The 20,065-nt window shown below is 39.6% G+C and overlaps 1 protein-coding gene across 1 annotated transcript; it reads right to left on the bottom strand.

Annotated features, from left to right (window-relative positions):
* Positions 1 to 265: 265 nt before the first annotated feature.
* Positions 266 to 19,449, bottom strand: LOC147052151 (transmembrane protein 65-like). The gene is made up of 8 exons (XM_085917613.1): positions 19,214 to 19,449; positions 18,698 to 19,039; positions 10,745 to 10,789; positions 10,451 to 10,518; positions 8,942 to 8,996; positions 6,445 to 6,487; positions 3,202 to 3,307; positions 266 to 1,997 (listed from the first exon to the last, which is right to left on the bottom strand). Exons 2-8 carry the CDS (start codon positions 19,005 to 19,007, stop codon positions 1,851 to 1,853), a joined length of 774 nt encoding a protein of 257 aa, XP_085773739.1. The 5' UTR covers positions 19,008 to 19,039; positions 19,214 to 19,449; the 3' UTR covers positions 266 to 1,850.
* Between the last annotated feature and the right edge of the window lie 616 nt (positions 19,450 to 20,065).

The following is a 20,065-nucleotide window of genomic DNA, read 5'->3' as shown; positions in this document are numbered from 1 at the left end:
ATACTGTAGGTCCTAGGTGAGGGACTAAAGAAATATTACTCAAACACCCCAATGGTGATTAAAAACTGAGAATTTTCAACTCACACTTTTGGACTGGACACCAGCAGTAAGGGAGATGCTGTCAAGCTGAAGAAGGAGTCCAAGTGGGCCTTTTTGGTCTGTGGGTCACCACAGGTCCACCCACCACAGCTATTGCCCGTGAAAAACATATTTTCTGCATTATCTATCACAACAAACGCATCACAAGTTGAAAGAGTATACAATCTGGTTTGGGAGTGTTTAATAAAAGCAGATCAAATGAAAACTCATCACCTACAAATCCTTTACACCCATGCTGGCATTAGCATGCGGCGTGGAACCACTTCTCAAGCTGGAACACAAACTAATAAAGGAAAGAAAGAAATACAGTCCGGTACATGCGTTTCTAAACTTCCCACAAAATAACAGTCATCGTGACAACCAACCAAAAATAACACAAATAAACAGTCATTTAATACAAGTATTATATAAATAAATATCAAGTTGAGTGTCATCTTTTCTGTTTTTTTAAGTAATCTTTGCAGTCATATTACAATTGTTTCTCTAAAATTAAGAACATCAAGTACATGATAAATAAATGTGAGTAAATAAATGATAAATGTAAGTAAAATGAATGGGACAACTTATCACTATCATGTTGATATTTTCATGTTCAACTCAACTTGTGTGCCTTGTTAGTTGTATATTGCGTTCTATCATATTGCATCAAGATTTGCAAGCTAAAAAAAAGCTTGACTTTGCCACTTTTTCATCCTGCTCTAACTTCATTAATCCGTCACATTTATGAAAACCAAAAGCTTCATCTGGTTTGGTATGTCAACCTACAAATGGGCAGCTTTAAATAAACACTTAAAAAACAAGAGCTATATATGCAGTAAATAAAATGCAAAGCAGGTAAAACACAAAAGGTGTCTCAAAGGCGAAAACCCAAAAAGAGATAACATTGTTCTGCTGCTGAGATGCAAAGGACGTACATTTTAAAAGATAAAGAACGGCAGAAGCCACACTTGCTCATTTTCAAACATCACCATCATAACAATAACAAAAATGCTCAGATTTAACTGACAAGTAGTTATTTCTGGTATTTATTGAGCAGCATGAGGGCCAAATTATTCTAAATTTAGTATGCTCAAGAGTTGCACTTCCACAATACTAAACATGCTCTTAATTGAAAAGTGAGTATTATATTTTGTGAGGGAATAACTGTTAATCCAGCTCTTGGATTTGAGCTCACGAGAGGGGTGGAAGTGTAACCAATAATGCAACCGTAAAAATTTAACCAGCAGAGTGCAGTAGAGACATAAAAGAGTGCCCTCATTCCCAACCACTGCAAGGACCTGTGAGAAATTATGCATTTTCAGTTACTTGGTCCAAAAACGAATTATCGACAACAAAAACTGTTCATCTATTTATGCCAGTGAGCAATTCAAAACTCTTCCACTTTCACTATACTGTCGATACTTTAAATGACATTTTTGCTTTGTTTTTCTAATGTCAAAAAGGTGTCTTTGTTCAATATGAGTTGGGAATAAATTCACATACATCTCATGATAGTTGAGATTTAAAATGAAAGAACTTTTTTTTTATCATATTAGAGGTCTTTAAAATTATATTTAGAATGACGTTAAATTAAAGTTTCATATTGGTCAAACCAAGTCCATCTCCTTTAGGTCCCAAAAAAGCAAGCTGATGTTGTCTGGAGCAGATGTCCATGTGCTTCACTTTCACAAAGCTCTTCAATAAGATCTAAAGCCTTGGACTATTTGGCTATCTGTTTTGGTCCATGGGTCCAAAGTGTGAGTGCACTTAGCTCACTTGCTGTCATTGGCAGTTTCAGCCATTTGCGTCTTGTCCTTGTTGGCTTCCTTGTTTGCCTTTTTCTTGTCATCGTCGTCACTGAAGAAGAGGAGGGGGAACATGCCCAGGATGCAACCGATGCCCACGCCGATGGCTTTGCCCTGCAAGCAACAATGTGAAAGGTTACTGGCAATTGAATTGAGTGCAGCCTTACTGTCATAAACAGTACATCACAGTTAAAGTCATATCAAAGTCTGCATAGACCCTTTCAAACTTTGTAAACAATGCCATGTCATTTTACGGGCGTGGCTTAGCTGGACACGACCGTAAATGTTACTCTAAAAAGTTGACTGGGATTGATGCGAGTCCCATCATGGGAAGCTATTTACCGATGCCTACGCCACTTATTGGATGGGCCATTTCACAGAACTGACCACAGTGCAATGACCGGCCATTTAAACCTACCTCATAGAAAAAAATGAGGCCTATAAATCATTAGAAGCCTTGAACTACATCTTGAATGGACATGTTCAAGATTTACAAAATAACTTTCAAAATTTCATGTGAGTACATTTCATGTTAAATCTTACCTGATATCTTGATGATACTCTCAGTCCGATCCTTTCGACTAATCGCGTTCAACCACAGCCGTCTAGTGGAGGCTGAGTTGTGGCTGAATTTCAAGCTTTTGTTTTTGCTTTTATGGTTTTACACAAAAGAAAAAAGATGACATTTTTCACATAAAAGTCGTGAGGGTTTACTCCTGGCGTGTTCTCTTGCCCCCAATGTTTGTTTCTTTTGCCTCCAGCAAACACGGTGATAACATCATGATGTAGGCCATGAAGGGGATTTATCGGCAAACGTGAGATTGGTCCGCAGGAACTATACATGGACAACATTGATTTCTATCAAAGCTTTCGGAAAAGCACAAAGGATTTGGGAGAACTTTTGCAGTCCGCCTTTAAGTGTTTGACAAATCAGAGCGGTCATAGCTAAAGACACCTCACACCTCACATGTGGCCCACTATTGAAAATCTTTCAAGTGTAATTTTCTAATATCGAGCGATTAAAAGGCCACAAAGCCGAGATCCGACTCGCTTAAGGCAATGCGAGACAAATTAAAGCAGCTACTTAAGCAGCCCGTTAAAGCACCGAAAGGCAATAATGGCGCTAATTCATTTTGATTTGCTCCAGTCATCTCTTACCAATTTGAAAGGGCTATTTAATTCTAATCACAGTGGTAAACATAAATTAATATGTGTCTGATTTTTTAAGCAGGTATTTTAAGGAGCATTGTTTTGTTGGATATTGTTGCTTCATAGTTTAGCAGCATTTGGCAAGTGTTTGCCTGACTTGATTACCAACCGAGTGGGAGCTGACTCTGGTCTGCCACATGTCAGCCTGCTTTGGACTCAGGTCAGGAATCTGCATCCCCAGTCGAGATGCCAGAGCTTCCACGTAGCCTGCCAGCCTGGAAAGTTCAGCACAAGAGAAATAAACAAAAACATGTTAGATTGGCTGAAGACTCCAAATTGTCCAGCGGTATGAACAGCTGTCTGCATGTGGCCATCACGAAACGTCCCGAAATGACATGCATTATGCATTTTTCTTGTTTTGTGACCCATAAAGCATGAAGAGCACTTTTTCACCCAAACCAACAAGTGGAGTCATCAACATCTTGACAGTTTTATTATTTTGGTGGGGGATGAAGAGGCGGCCAAGGAGGCCAAAGATCTTTGATGCGCCATAAATCAATCATTTTTTGACCTGTGCTCACGTCTCCTCTCTCCCAAGGGACATTGCACAAAATAGCAGCGCAATCCTCTTTTTCTCACCAACGTCTTTAATCACACCTCTAGCTCTTCTATCGCCGGGACTATTATCATTATTATCAACAATCAGCAACCAATGTACATCAATGAATGACCATCTGATTGTTAGAATTTTCAAAATTAAAAAGCAATTTTGATACATCTTTACCTTTTCCAACACCTGATTCGAAAAATGAGGATGCTTATGAGGCTCCTACAGAGCAACAAATGTCAGGACTGTGCCAGAAAAAGAAAAAAAAAAAACATCAATGAATCATCTGGGGTCTTGTGACAGATTTTAAAATTGAATTGCTCCAAAGTCATTCATCACTAAAAGGAAACCAGAGGGAATATGGGGCCACTGGGATACTTTTGGACTTTTTTCACATTTCTCTTTTTATGTACAGCAGTTAAAAAAAAATATTGCTACTCAACTCGATCATATTTCATCGGTTTTCAGTTTCGGTGTGACAAATGCATTCGTAACATTTTAAGTTAAAACTACATGACACATTTAATGGCTGCTCAGCTACTCCGTGTCACCCGACTGTGGAATCAGCGAGGTTGAGCGATGACAAATATCATATTTCAGGAAGGAAGGGTGAAGACAATATTTTGCAGAATGACTGTAAACACAGTAGAACAGAAACTATGGAGGGAATCTAGGTCAGTATTAGTTTGTCTTTTAGGATAATATTCATTGGGCTAAAAGAAGTGAAAGAAAATAAAAAAAAACATTGTAATGGAGAAATGTAGCAAGGCAGGGTAATATGGACAACATCAGATCATGTGAGACTGTCAATATTGCTTGGGTGCTGCTGTTTTGGTTAGCAACAATTTTGGGGGGGACAAATACCAATATGTATGCTAATAATAGTTAAGAATGAATGACAAAGAAATGGAAGCTGGCTGCTTGTATGATAAATAAGAGAACATTTTGAGTTGTGGCAAGATGAACGAGGATAAACTGCAGGATATGATAATAATGCACCATAGCTTTGTGTTAGAGTCAGCTTGTGGGTCATAACGTGGTAAGCGCAGATATATTTCTCTCCACTCGTATCCCCTGGAGGCAAAAACTGCATTTTTTTTTGTTTCTTTTTTTCCCCTTTAACTTTTTGAGGTCCAATTATATATTATAGACGGTCCTTCTGTGCTGTACTAGGAAGCACCAGATGAATTGGCCCATTAAAAAAAGAAAAAGTGCAGCCGAGACAGCTGGTGAAGAACATTTGATCTATCAGTACAAATGTGCCATACAAGCTCCATAAAATGAGTCACATTTAAAAAAAACAGTAAAAAGCAGTACAGCTCACGCACTGACTTAAGAGAAAGCCGGCATAATAATTAAAGCAAAAGACTCAAGAGGAAAACTGTGAAGACATGATATGATGGGAAGGAATTGTTGACTTGGGAGATTGCCGCTACTATCTAAAATGCATTAGTTGGGGTAAAGGATGTGTGTCTAATGCATTCTCATTAACTGAATTCAGCAAGTGCACAAAATTCTTTCTCTGTAGTTGTACATCTTAAGCCGAATGCTCTCTTTGTCGTACAATTCCGATTTAGACCAAACCTTTTTTTTTTATGCTACTGTGATGCAGCAGCTTTAACACCACGCTTTCCAAATCTGAAACTCAGAGTGAAAACAAACATCAATCGATGAGCTTTTCATGTGGCTTTTTTTTGGTCGGAATAACGATTGACTAATTCATGGATATTCCCACCCAGTCTGCCTGGAATTGGGCAAAGCAGCACAGGCCACTCTATAAATCATGCAAATGTATGGGTGCAAGCATACATTTGGCTATTTGTCATCTGGCCTACCGTGCAAAAGAGATGATTCCCACCAGAACTCTATGAATAATCACAGAGGCCAATGGGTATGTATTATATTGCTTTTCGATACATCATTTGCAGATGTTGTTTTACAATTGAACAATGTTAACCATTTATCTGGTTCACTGGTCATTTGACTCGAAGGACTTCAAATTAGATTCATGTGATTTCCTACATTTTGTTGATGAAAGTGAACATGAAGTGTGACACCATTGTTGCACAGCAACAGCTCTTGGCTTCTCGTATCTGACCTGATCTGGTCTAATCTTGACAACACACCTCGGGGGTGTTCTCTTTCTAATTCTTCTAACACACGTGAGGGCGTGTGTTGGTGTGTAAAAAAAGGCCACAACAATACGAGTCATTCGTCATGGGGTCATAACATATCCTTGTTGATGTCTGCGTGCTGCTTCGATAGACCTGCTACTGAACATGAAACATGATATCATAATATAGTTTTTGATCATGACTTCATTACAACAGCATGGCTGCTTCATGGAACATAATAATTCAAGCGCTATAGTAGCATTTTGCGGTTATTATTTCTGGCAAATGGGGATGGGACTTTTCAACCTTAGGCACTCAAATGTGATGGGAAAATGAAGCTTCAAAATTGCATCATAAACTAGTTGTATTTTTTTGTACTAACGTTACTAAGTTACTCGATGATGCGGGGTGGCTTCCGAGACAAATATAGTCTCAGTAGTGTAATAAATTTGTTACATTGTGTAACTCCGTATAGTATTTCCGTACAAAATGAAAATTTCATCACTTATTATCTTTCATAAAGTCCAGGTTTAATAATAAAATGCACTTTGCCACAGGTCATACCTCATGAGTCATAAATCTCAATTCAAGTCACTGTGTGCGTGCATCTTAAGTGTGTCTGGAGGCGAGTGTGTGTGTATTGATAGGTGTGTGTGTGTACGTCTGTGACTGAGTGTGAACTTTTTCTTACCCGAGTCCTGCCAGATCAGACACCAAATTGCCAAGAGCAGCAGCTGGGGAAGAGAAGGAGAGTAAAACTTCCAGAGTTGAAGACTCAAAACAGTATTGTGTGCCACTGCCAAAGATAACCTTTTTTTTTAATTGAAATTTCCAGTGAGTGTATCCATTTTCCGCTCTTCTAATTTGGAGTCCAGCAGCCTTTCAAGATGGCAACACGTAAGCCTTCCAGGGTTATTCATCTATTTTTTGGATGATACACCTGAACACGTGGGCTAAAGAGCCGCAGAGGATTTTCAGCTAAGTGAAATGAATGCATGCCAGCACATCCTGAAAACTGTTAAATGAGCAGATCTGTTGCACGAAATGACACACATCTCCCTGCCTGCAACTCACAGCTACAACATGAAAACATTTACTTTTCAGTCCGCCTCCACATGCTGGTGCAGTTGCACTCTGACAAAAATAGTCATTATGTAGTGGTGCTGGAGAAGCTGGTGTACGAAAGGGGAGGGGTGAAGCACAGGAGTTATCCAGGAGAACATTCAAATTTTATATCCTGCATTTTTAGTCAATGATTAATTATGGCTTAATGCCAAAGTGAATTGTGGCAGAATTTTAGCCTCGTCACACCAGATTGGGAATTTGGTTCAACTTTCTGTGCCATGCTGGGCGTTCAGGGATACAGAAGGTGGGTCTTTTGACATTTTGATGTCACACATGGAGACCAACGATCAAGTAGGAAGATGACACTGAGGTCTACTTGCAGTTACTTAAAAAGAGCTACTTCCATCGAGCCACGCTTGTTCAACCTCACAATGAGAGAAAACGCCCTTTTTTTAAATGCACTGGCTCGTATGTCTGTGAAAACACCAGCACCTGGTCTAAACCGCCTCTGTGCAGATTCAGACATCTTGCCATGCTAGAAATGCGCTGGGCATGCAAATACAGATCTCTGTCTTGACCCAAAGCCAAAAATATTGCCCACCACATATAAAACTAGTGAATAAATAAGCCATGAAAAGAACTTAAATCAGTGCGTGCCATTGGTCATAACATCCTCTGACTCATGATGTCCTGTGTAGCATTAAACATGCAGCCTTTCAAAAGCAATAATAAAAGCTGTTTTTCTCCGCTCAAGAGCAAATGGAATCGAGATATTGCTGGCATCGTGCCCAAACCTTATACCTGCAAAACAGTCGCACGTCATAAAAGGCAAACATTGTATTCTCAAGGAGACTAAGCCATTTTCAACACTTTTGATCGGTAAATGATTTGTAAAAAAAAACAACAACCTCAAATGTGGGTAAAATGTTAATTTTACCATATTGTCATTTATGATTGCAGCAATATTCAACAGCATAGATTATTTTAGAATGGTGGACCCTCCATCTGCAATGGTGTGTACCGTCATTTACACTCATTTGCATCCCAGAAAAGGAATGATGGGTGGCTGGCTGGCTGACTGGGGAGACTTGAGTGCAGTCTTGACACGAGTGCTAAATCACTGCCGAGCGGCCGTGACCCAGGCAACCATTTGTATCTTGAATGTCACCAGAGTGGCTGTGATGGCATCTCAACAGTTGAAAATGTCAGGAAAAGAATCTGCCCATATCTCCTAGCTTTGGGCACCAATGTGAGCTTCAAGCATGAAATAATCTCCAGCGCACTTGGTGGTCAAATCTCTATCATCAAAGATAAGAGTCAGTAAATGTCAGAAAGTCTGCAGCTTGCATCAAAACGTCTCTTGAGTCTTCAGCTCTGACCACTAATCTTTCTTAACCTGACAGGCCTTATAGGCAGGGGACGGATTCCACAGGATTCAATGTTAATCAAAAAGAGTTCTCTCTGTCGTAGAGCAATACATCACAAGTGTTTGAGAAAGTAAAGTCATTCGTAATGATTGTAAGTGGGTCAAAGAGGAACATCATCTGAACCTGAAACTACCCATTTTATGGAAGATATGAGAGTATTTAAAATCAATAGAAATCTTCACCTTTAAAAAATCCCTTTACACCTAACGATGCCAATTGATCTAACTTCTAAATATATAGGTCCATTCGAATGAATAGGATTCTCATGATGATAAAACTATAGTTATCTGTGTGCTGGATGTCTGTAAATGTGAGCAGCGTACTACATGACATTGTAAATCACTGTGGTCACATTTAGTCATCATGTTAAAATGCAAATGGCCCCTTTTATGAAAACACACACACGTTGTAAGCCATTAAAAGCTCATTACAGAGTCTACCTTGTTGAGCCATATTTTGACATAGTAGTTATTATTTATAATCATTTCTCTAAAGCAGTGGTCCCCAACCCTTTTTTCCGGCCAGTATCGCTCTACCCGGTACCAAATGGCAGGCTGCCAATAGACACCGCCTCTCTAAAGACAGACAAAGGAAATGTTATAATATAATATAAATGTGGCTAATCTTTATTTGCCACAGTGACACATTGTTGTTCTCTTCAATAAATTATGTTTTAAGAAGCAGTGATGCTCTTACCTGCCATAGTCGAAATGCCAAGGATCACGCCAATAGACAACTCAATCTGTGTGCCCTGAGGGGGGAAACAAATACACTGAGCAAGTATGATAATACAGGTTAGTCTGCGATACTTCTTGCATCTTTACTGATGGAGCTGTGTTTACTTCATGCGCCCGTCTTTCCGTCCTGCCATCCATCCAACCATCCATCAATCAATCCATCCACCCAACTCTTGAAGTATTGTAAAAAACTACTTCCATCAACAAAAATAGTAAATATTTTACTAGCATGACTTAAATATTTTATACTGCGGTGAGTTATGTAATGTGCAATAACAAGTCCAAATTGTTTTGCAGCGAGCAAGTTCTTTTCTGTTTTTTACTTTCTTCTTTTATATATATAATACATGATTTATATTCTATCACACCACACAAGGGGCATTGCTTGTTTCTGTGTCAGAAATAATGGCAAGGCTGTTCTTGGCTTCTTTGAATAAAGCTATTTAATTTATTTTTTTCATGTCTCTTAAGTCTAATTGATATTACTGTAAGGACATATAGTGGTGATGGTAACTCATATCAAAAGGGTCAGGTGCTGGCCTGAATATAAAAATAATAACATTTTCCTTGAGAACTAATTGACGAGCATGTGAATGGTAGTGAACAATTTGTTAAAGGCAAAGTACATTTTCAATTAACATAAACTTAGCCATGCACATGTTGATCAAACTTTTACGTCTTCAATACAAAATCCAAGATGAAGGTTGTGACATTGCAAAAGCTTAAAATGATATCAGATCATAAATCCTGTAATCATCGCTTAAGGCGCCGTAATAAATGTCAGCTATGTACGTATATTAGTATCTGACTGAGTCGTGGCATCCTCAAACAAAAAATTAGACTTAATTCTTCCATCTTGTTTGTTTGACCTTCAGTAAGATTAATGAGTGGTGATTAAAGAAGAATGTGAGATGTGATGCAGAATGTTAGGCACCAAGATCAGACAGACAGTGTGAAATGATGACTGAGTAGAAAGTGTCACAATCCCATCTGGAGTGTGGCCTTTCTGTCTAATTACTTTATATTCATTTTAATTCTTAATTTCTTTAGTTAATTTGCGGATATACCGTATTGGCCAGAATATAAGACGAGGTTTTTTTCCATTGAAATAAAACTGAAAAAGGGGGGGTCGGCTTACATTCGGGGTCTAGACAAAGGCTTTTTTCAAACTTCAGTCTTGAAAAAAAAAGGGTGGGGGTCGTCTTTTAATCGGGGTTGTTTTATATTCGGGCCAATACGGTAATCTCAATTTTAATTTGAGTTATCTTTAGCCACCTTCCTTCAATCTGGTAAATCAAATGAAACCAATCAAATATGGTGTAAATATGTTACCTAGGGTATGTGTAGAGATGTGCTGATAATCAAATAAGGAAAACAATTGCAGATGGCAAAAAGTCAAGATAAGATTCATCTCATTCATTGTCATCGACTTGGAGTTGTCTTCGCGTTTACTGTATGTGAAACTTACGGCAATAATCATAATGCAGTTGTCCAGAAATCCAAATCCAACAAAAGGGAGTGCATTGTGCAGGAGAACTGAAAAATAACAACCATACAAATTACGTCAACAAGAAAAATAAACACTGAACAGTAAATAAATAATCCATTTGGTAGAGTAGAAAATTTATCGAATCTGATGTGCTTTGTACAGAGGTAAAATAACCATCTATGGCTGATATTGTTCATCTAAGGAAACATATCAAATACAAACATACTGTAAACAACATCAAGAATATTTGTGGAATTTTGTTTGACTTCTTACCATATCTTAATTGTGCTGCAGTAGGGGGCGCTATTTGCAGCTGCCCTGTTGACACAAAAATCGAGAACATGTTATGCTTGCTTTGTGAGAGACATGACAATAAACAAAACAAAGAAAAGAAAAGACCATATGATGAATGCGCATCAGTAGGAAATCTCTCCTTTGATGACTCCTTCACCCAGAAAGGTGAGTGTCTAAAAGTAGACAAGTTCCCGACCCCTGTTGGCTGATCGATTTCCGAGCCAACTGTGCTCTCGAGGAGGCCATGCCAGGGGGCACGTCAAGTAAAGAGTATGCAATAGTTAAATGTCACTTCACTTGTCCTGTCACAGTTGGGTTAGACATTCTACATTCTACTTCATTTCTTTGTCTCGTGTTTGGCAATGGCAACTTTCCGAGGTGAATAAGCCGCGATGCAGCCTCCTTGGCTCACGCCAGTTGTTTTAAAGGCTGAGGGCAAGAAAACGGTTCCCTTTTGCGGGTTCTGTGAAATTGGATTTGTTTCACTCAAGTCTGTGGAAATTGGAATCGGATTTTCCATTTGCTGACTTCTACTGTCACTCATTCCGGCTCACCTAGAGGAAGACACAATTTACAACGTCGTTTTAAACTGTGACGTTGTAGTTTTAATCAAATTATGGTCATCTAATAAAGTTAAATGGAGTAGCTTGGTCAAGCACGATATGAGTCAGTTTTCTTCTTTCACATTTAGTTTCATATCCTGCTTTCCATTCCTTTTAGGATGCAAGGCCACATGACTCGTTTTGTCTTAGGGTACAGAACAATAAGGGAGGGTTACATAACAGCACATTAGTCAGACTCGAGTGATGCCACTTGGCATTTAATCTTTAACTACAAGGCAAACCACTCCAAAACAATAAATCATTGTGAAATTGCCAAAGAAGTAGTAGAAGGTTTTGAAGATTTTTCTCACCTTACAATTCATTGGATGACATGGCTCACTAAAGGCCTCGAGTGTAAAGTATTGATTGTGTGGCATCTAAAATCCCACAGTGTTGCCTTACTGCCAGGATTGGGCTCAGCAGAAAGGATCTGGGGGGAAAGTCTTTAATGGACTGTGATGAGTAGTTACCCACAAACAGGGACAGCCATGTCCCATTTCCCTGATCGTGCATTCCCCCATCCTGCAGCAATACAGCAGATAACTGCTTGCTGATTAGCGTCGTGTTGATGGATAAAACTTTAAATACACATTTGTTAATGGGGCTGTCAGATCCAACAGCACCCTGAAGCAGCATTTACACATCCTTTTAGATGATTACAAGCAGAGTAGTGCCCACGCACATACACACACTCGCACACACACCAGTGCAAGCATCTAAGAGTCTACTCGTGTCTGATTCTATTTGGGTTTTTTTCTCCCAGTTGATGGGAATGGTGATATTTGATACAGTCGCTCTGGAAGCCAGAAAGATAGCTCTCAGTATATGTTGATAATCCGGATAATATTAACACCGTTTGACACTTTTAAAAAGTCGTAAACTAGAGTAGGTGAGTGTCGTCTCAGACCAAATTGGCTCAAATACAAGGCATTCAAATTATTACAAAGCTGCCACTTTAGGATCCGATTATGATGTATGTTAAACGCTTTGAATGGTAATAATACAAACATTTAAAAGAGACACGCCCAAGAGTCTTTTCGGTTTTACGAGGTTGACAATTTCTCTCTTTTCGTGGCAAATTAGTCGTAGCTTTTTACAAGACATGATCTCAGGTGTGAGTATTATGGTTAACGTTTTTATTTTATTATGATGAAGGTTCAGTAGGATATGTTTTAAAAAATCTGAAATGTTGGCTCACTAGCATGGGGAGCAAATCAAACTAAACACAGAGCCATTGTTCATCTCAGACTTTGAAGCTCCACCCTGTGTGGGATTTCTCCCATTCGGGATGTGATAGAATATCTTGTTTCATGAGGAATCGGTCCTCGCTGAGTGACAGTGAGATGCAGCACAAATTAATTTGAGCAGATAGTGTATTTCCCATTTGTGGGCGCATATGCTTCTGCTGTTTGGGCATGTGGCTGCTTTACTGGTGGGCATTCCTTTTTGTGCGGACAATCATTTCAAGAAAATGCTCGGATGAGCTCCTTGCAGCCTATTAGATCGCTTGCCTGCGTATCTACAAGATCAATAGAGAACAGTACAGGGGGAGAGACATTCATCAAGCTAACAGCACTGCAGTATTTTTATATGATTCATGAGACAGAACACAAGAAATGATCCCCAAAGAATGTGAGCTAGATAGACAGAAACAGAGATTAGGAAAGAGGGAGTCCAAATGTAAGACCCGATACTGTAATAATAATAATAAATTAATTCAACTGAATTCAAGGATAGGAAAATCTAGCTGGTTTGCCCAAGATGTCAGCACAGAGTAATGGGAAACCTCAAGAAGAAGAATAACAAGCTTTCTCCTGACAGGACATGGGAAATTGGCGGTTTTAATTGGGCTGTTGAAAATAACTCTAAAGACATACTAGAGTGGATTCACTTTGAACATAAAGGGAAGCGACCACAGTTCCTCAGAGATGATGGTGATGATGAAGCCGTGCACACATTTGATCTCACGCTCCATCCATTTTAGTGCTGATAGACACCATCTGCTCACTATTGCAGTCAATCTAACCCATGCCAGGAAATACTTTTCTTGCACATTGCCTTCCACTCACGATGAAGCAATTTAACGCGATGCAATTTTCAGCGTACCAAGGAATTCAAGTAAGGCCTAGTTCATCTTTCAAACAGACCTTTAATTCACCTCCATTTCAATTTAGATTTAATTTTAGATTGTTACCTCAAAACTTAAGGGACAAAGGCCTTTCCACTTGGACCAATTTGTCTCTGACATTGTTTTTTTTTCTTTAAAAAAAAAACGCAACGCAAACATAAACACATCACTATACAGTACCACCGAGCTATCAGATTTCTATAACCTTCACCCTCATTTGGGTTTCGGATCAACTAAAACCAAACCCAGCTGACTCTGGGCAAGAGACAGGGTAGTCACCAGCCAAACCATTCAGATCCATTTGTACTGTAGTCATTTTGGATGGGACCGAATGGAGCACTTATGGTTAATGAGTCGTTATATTCACCTCGGCCAAAGTAAATGACGCTTCAGAAAAGCAGACGTTCTGCTGCAAAACAACATCAATACAACCTATCGTCAAACAACTGGTCTGATTTGCCAAATTCAAGTTGTATTTTGCACAATTCGAATGTATATGTTGGGATTGGCAGAAAAGGCGAGTCAGGTGACGTCATGGCGGCGACGCCCACTTATTTAAAGCATCATCACTGTCGGCATTGATGATTGATTGTTATTGGCCTACCTCCCCCTGCCCTTGCCGGCACACTCCTTGCCATTTATCACGTTGAGAGTGAAAAGAGAGAGAAAACTGACTTTATAGTGTGACATGCACCTTGAGGATAAACTGATAGCAGTTGCTTTGATGAGTTTGGCCAATCTCGGATTCATGTGCCCTTTTTTCCACTTTAACGATATTTACCATATTTTCATGCAATTTTGGCAAATCAGCCTTGAACAGCTCTGCCAAGGCCAAACAATCTTAGTTTTGGAGGTACATCAAAGATATGCATTTCTCGATGCTTTATAACGTTAAAAACGTCTTCTAGCCATAAATATAGAGTAATCACATTATTTGAGTGTGTGTGGTACGGTTATAATTAAATCTATAGAAGGGTCTGTCTGTTCTGATTTTTCAATAAAGACCTGCCATATGTAGCCACTTCCATTTTGAGTACAGCCAGTTGGAGGAAATGAATCGATTAGTTTATTTCCAAACGTGACCACGCTACTTAACTCAGAGAAGCTACTTCAATTTGATCAATGTTCATGGAATTTAATCTATATTAGCATAACTGTTGTTACACATGGGAATAAAAATGAACCGTGTTTGGACTTGTCTAGTGTGAAATTATATCAAATCATTCAGGAAGAATCATTCTTGTTTCAGATAAGTCTAAAAATGAATTTCAGCGATGCTCTTTTGTCTATAATGACGTGTGTGTGTGTGTGTGTGTGTGTGTGTGTGTGTGTGTGTGTGTGTGTGTGTGTGTGTGTGTGTGTGTGTGTGTGTGTGTGTGTGTGTGTGTGTGTGTGTGTGTGTGTGTGTGCGTGCGTGAGTGTCTGTGTCACTATGGGTTGTCTGATGCACAGCTGTGTGCGAATTGCAGAAGATGAGTTCAGGCACGATGGAGAAATGAAAAGGTGAGACTTCTCGCTTTCTCTCGAAAAAAACAAACAAAAAAACATTAAGAGAGCAGCAGTATTCAATATTCAATGCAGAGAGCTGTAAAAAAAATAAAGTGAGCAACACAAGTGACACTCTAGGATCTTCACATAACTGATTGAATTGGAAATGTAGATTCTTTGGAGATTTGCAATAAATTAATATAACAAGTTTATGGAAAAGCACATCAAATGAAAAGCTAATTTGCTTACTCAAAATGTTTTTAATTATAAATACTTAATTGACTTGATTGTCTGCAGTCAGTTTAAACTTTTCAAAACCATGCTGTTAGTGTTCATTTTGATAATGAAAAGAGGTTTTTAATAATGATGAAATAAATCGAAATACAGTAGCTATATATCCAAAGTTTATAAAAAAAGTAGTCACTGATTCAGCTCTTCCGCAACCTGCATAGGCACCCGGTAAGAGAATCTCTGTGGGCTTGAAAATAGAGGATGGGGGAAGGTTGTCATCAAACTTGAAACTGGCCAGGCAGGTCATGGGAAAAAATAAAAAGAGCTGATCTTTGCATAAAGGTTTTTCCAATAGGTACAGTCACTAATGTTAACGTAAGATGATAAATGTGAGCAATATTCAAAGTAATGTCCTATCCAATATAAACGAGTAAGCATTTACACTGGAATTGATGTTACAATTTTATATACATTTGTTAGCTAATTTAGTTTCATTTAGACTCAACATCTCAAATTATTCATTGTTACAATTGAGGTTAAGATATATTGTATTGCAATGATTTTCTGGGGATTATTGAGAGCAACACATTCAGCAGTCAAATGCTTTGAAGGTTTCAAAAGGGGAGTGAGGATGGGGATACTGAAAACTGGGGAGAAATTTGCACATTAAAGAGTTTATTTTTACTTTGACGCAAAAATGTTGAGCTCATGGGAGTTTTAAATTGGGGTCAATATTTATGCAGCAAAAAGGAGGCTTGTTTAATCTCACCTGCGCCAAGGACATTTTCATCACGGTTCATTAGAAAGCAGTATTCTACAAATTCTTGGCACAATATTAATGTTTTATACTTGTTTTCATTATTGTATAACGTAAGCGTCTTGGTGCGATAATGCAAATGATGAACCAGATAAGAATATTTTTGTTTTACTGGAGATTGGAGCTTGTTGACATGTATAATTTCCATGGTGATTAAAGTTTGTTGCTGAGCTTGCAATGCCAGGATGAAGCAGAAAGCTTTGTCACATATCAAAGATTAAATTTGAACAACGTGACCAAGCAGACACAAAATGTGTTACAAATGACTACTGCCTAATGCTTTCAGAAATCAGGGGTTAAGCATAATCAATTGATCCTCGTCAATAAATTATTTCCTCTGCACGCAGGAAAGTCGAAGGTAAGAGATTGCGGTTGAGGCAAAACGGCACCCGGGGGGGGGTAAAGTGATTCAATAACCGGTGCGTGTGATTCCCACACTGACATTTGGTACACCTGGAATTTCTAATGAGATCCACAAATAAAATAATAACAATAATGAGATTCTGCAAATGCAATAATAATATAAAAAATGCATTATTAATGTTGAATTTTATACCGCTCTTGTATTAGATTACCAATCCATTATGAGGGTGTACTTAAATAAGTGTCCGGGGAGTTCATTATTGCAGAGTGCTACCTGGAAATGAAGCTTGTAACAGCATGAATTAGTCAGTCAGTAGATCTACAGTGTAGGCATTAAAAATTTTTAAAAAACCTGAGGCAATAAATCGATTGAAACCAGAGTTTTAAAATGCATCACCTTAATCCATTGTAGCAAACTCAGACGGTATGACTGGATATAGAATTTCTCTGGCTTCCAACGATCAAACATCAGAGATGGAAATAAATTCATGCCAAATGATGACATCAAGGAAAAATGAAGCAACTGTTTCTTCTCTCGGGTTTTCTTTCCTCTCCAGGACTCTCCAAATGGTTGTATTAGCAATGGCCAATGTTAGCGCCATGGCTCTGATTGATTTTCTATATTCTCTCAGCTTCATCACTGCTCATTTGTCCAGATCATAAACAAGCTATATGTTTTTTTTTAAGGCTACACTAACAAGTATAAATGTGTGTTTCTCAACCTTTATTAAACCAAGAAACATACTTTGCATTAGGAAAATGTCATGCCACACTATCACACATAAAAGATAAAAAATATATATGTACACACTAGTCTGTTTATTTGCAAATATTGCATTACAAACTTCCCCTGCAAGTGATGACATCCACAATACGCTGACTATTTCTTTTGCTATTGGTATATATCTTAAAGCGTTATGCATATTAATTCCAACATACAGTACAGTGGAGCCTCGGTTTTCGAACGTCCCGATTCTCGAACAATTCGGGATTCGAACAAAAAATTCGAGATTAATTTGCTTCGGATGTCGGACAAAATTCGGTTGTCGAACCTCGCGAGACGAGCCGAGAGGACCCGCATGCCAACTGACTCCGTTCGTTATTACATTCTCGTTACTCTGAGGATTGCATCAACTTAAATCATGCCTCCAAATGAAGCAAGTGGGAGCAGTATAGCCATCCTAAAACACAAAGACGCTCGGAAAGCTATGCCACAGTAAGCACCCGGCGCGGTGCGGTTGCGCTATCGGACAAAATTAAGCTCCTTGCGCACTGAGGTCCACTTCAATTTTGTAAAGTACATTAGGACTTTACAAATATTTTCAAAATTTTAGCGACCGCTCTGTGAAATTAATGTGACCAGCGCGGTGCAGTTGCGCGGTCCGCAGCGCGCTACAGTTGCGCGTTCGGCGGTGCGCTGCAGTTGCGCGATCGGACAGCTCCTGCGCACTGAGGTCCACATACATTTTGTAAAGTACATCAGGACTTTAAAAATATTTTCTGAATTTCAGCGACAGCTCTGTCACAATAATTCGACTAGCGCGGTGCAGTTGCGCGGTCGGTGACGCGCTCCGGTTGCGCGTTCGGCGGTGGGCTGCAGTTGTGCGATCGGACAAAATTAAACTTCCTGCGCACTGAGGTCCACTTAAATTTTGGAAAGTACATCAGGACTTGTAAAATATGTTCTAAATTTCAGCGGCTGCTCTGTCACAATCATGCGAACAGCGCGGTGCAGTTGCGCGGTCGGCGACGCGCTACTGTTGCGCGTTCGATGGTGCGCTGCAGTTGCGCGATCGGAAAAAATACGCAAATGAAAAAATGACGGGTTTTTTTTCTTGGAACGGATTAACTTTTTTTTTCCATTATTTGTATTGGGAACACATGATTCCGAATTCTAATGATTCACTTCTCGAACAGCAATCTGGAACGGATTGTGTTCGAAAACCAAGGCTCCACTGTATATGCATGCGATGTGCATGTATTATTTTTGTCCATTTGTTTTTGCCATCCTTGCATTCTACAACATTACTGTAGCGTTGAATGGGTGTTTTAAAAGTCAGGCCAATTCAGTGACACAGTGATGACTAAGTTGTACCAATAACGTTCTTTTTCCTACAAGCATTGCTCCTTTTGGCAAACAAGTATATAATTAAACCTTTTTAGATGCAACAATCGTAGCATGTGTTATGCACAAGTGTAGCTTTTTGATTTCATCATGTTACTAGTACAGCAGTAATGCACTAAGATGTAGTTGACCTAGGAGGAGGTTTACACTCCCCTACTAGTTGTACACTATCACTCACCTTGAGCTATGGCAATGGACTCGAACTTGTGCAGTTCCCGCAGCAAGCAGGTTCTTTCAGACGGATGGAGGCTATAAATAAACTCCTTGGCTCCTTGTGGCGAGTTGAGGGGCTCCACGGGCTCTTTCAGCGGATGTGTGCCGAGATGACGCCTCTGAACCAGCGCGGAGACCGGAAACTCTGCAGCCGACACACCCGGGAAAACTGCCAAGGGTTCGGCTTGGTGGCTCAGGAGTTCGGCTTGCAGCGACCTTCTACCGGCTTGCAGGTAGAGGACGGGCCGCATAACTCCCCGCAGGCGGGGCAACATCTCGGGTGGCAGGACGACCGTGGCTCAGGAAGCTGCAGGGTCATGGAACAAGCTCCATTAGTAGGCTACTACATGAAGAACTCCTTTCAGAAGCGGTCACATGATGCCACAAGTCGGGTCAGTCGAGGGCTGACAGCGGGAGTGGCAATCACGAAAACTACAAAATGAGGTGATAACAGTCCAAATTGAAGTGCAACTTGTCTCACCTCAGTCGATGCTTGGCTGTCCCGTCCAACTAGCTCCGGAATAAAACGGAAAATGACCACAGCGATTGTCTCGGCGCATATGTGTCTTTTTTTTCAGTCGCTGCACGATATCTGGAAATGGGAGCGAGAAAAAGCTGCAAAGAATGCTATTTTTTCGAATGATAATATGGGCGGCAATGATTGTATTCGCAGGCGTAAAGGCGCTTGTCGTTGTAACCTTCGGTTGACAGGACGCTGTGAGGCGGATGGGAGGAGAGGACTGGAGCGACTGGAAGCATCCATACGTGACCAATGAGGGGGCAGCTTTCTTTTACGCGCGTGTGGCGTCACAGTAGACGTAAGCACGCTCAGGAAAACCAGTACGGTGAAGTACATTTATTTAGAAATACTACTGTACTGTACTGTTAATGATATATCAAGGTCAGAGAGATAATAATCTGAATGAATAATATTTAGTTAATTTTCAAGAATCACATTTTGTAAAAGCACAGGAAATCAGTTTTTACAATGCACAATAATTGTTAAAATGTTAAGTCTATCAGCATTACAAGCATGGTTGGGCGTGATCACATTCCTGCCTTTTTTTACATACGTGTTGTGCAGGTCAAATTCCACACCTCAAGAAAAAGATGACTGCGTGGAAAACTATGCAGTGGGAGCACTGATTTCCACCACAGGAAAACAGTGTCATTTATAAGTCCATCTATTTATAAACCCTTCAGATTGTTGGCTACACGATTATTGATCAAGTCAGAGGTTTCAACCGACTAATGTTTATCCAAAAGTGCATAAATCAGTCTCATTTAAATCGGTGTCCTAAAAAGTATGGTCAACACTGACCTCTGGTGGCCA

The sequence above is a fragment of the Syngnathus leptorhynchus genome, chromosome 8 (assembly GCF_054491065.1).
Source record: "Syngnathus leptorhynchus isolate UIUO chromosome 8, UIUO_Slep, whole genome shotgun sequence".
NCBI lineage: Eukaryota > Metazoa > Chordata > Actinopteri > Syngnathiformes > Syngnathidae > Syngnathus > Syngnathus leptorhynchus.
Note: the sequence above shows the minus strand (reverse complement) of the source record. Positions and strands in the feature narration are given on the sequence as shown.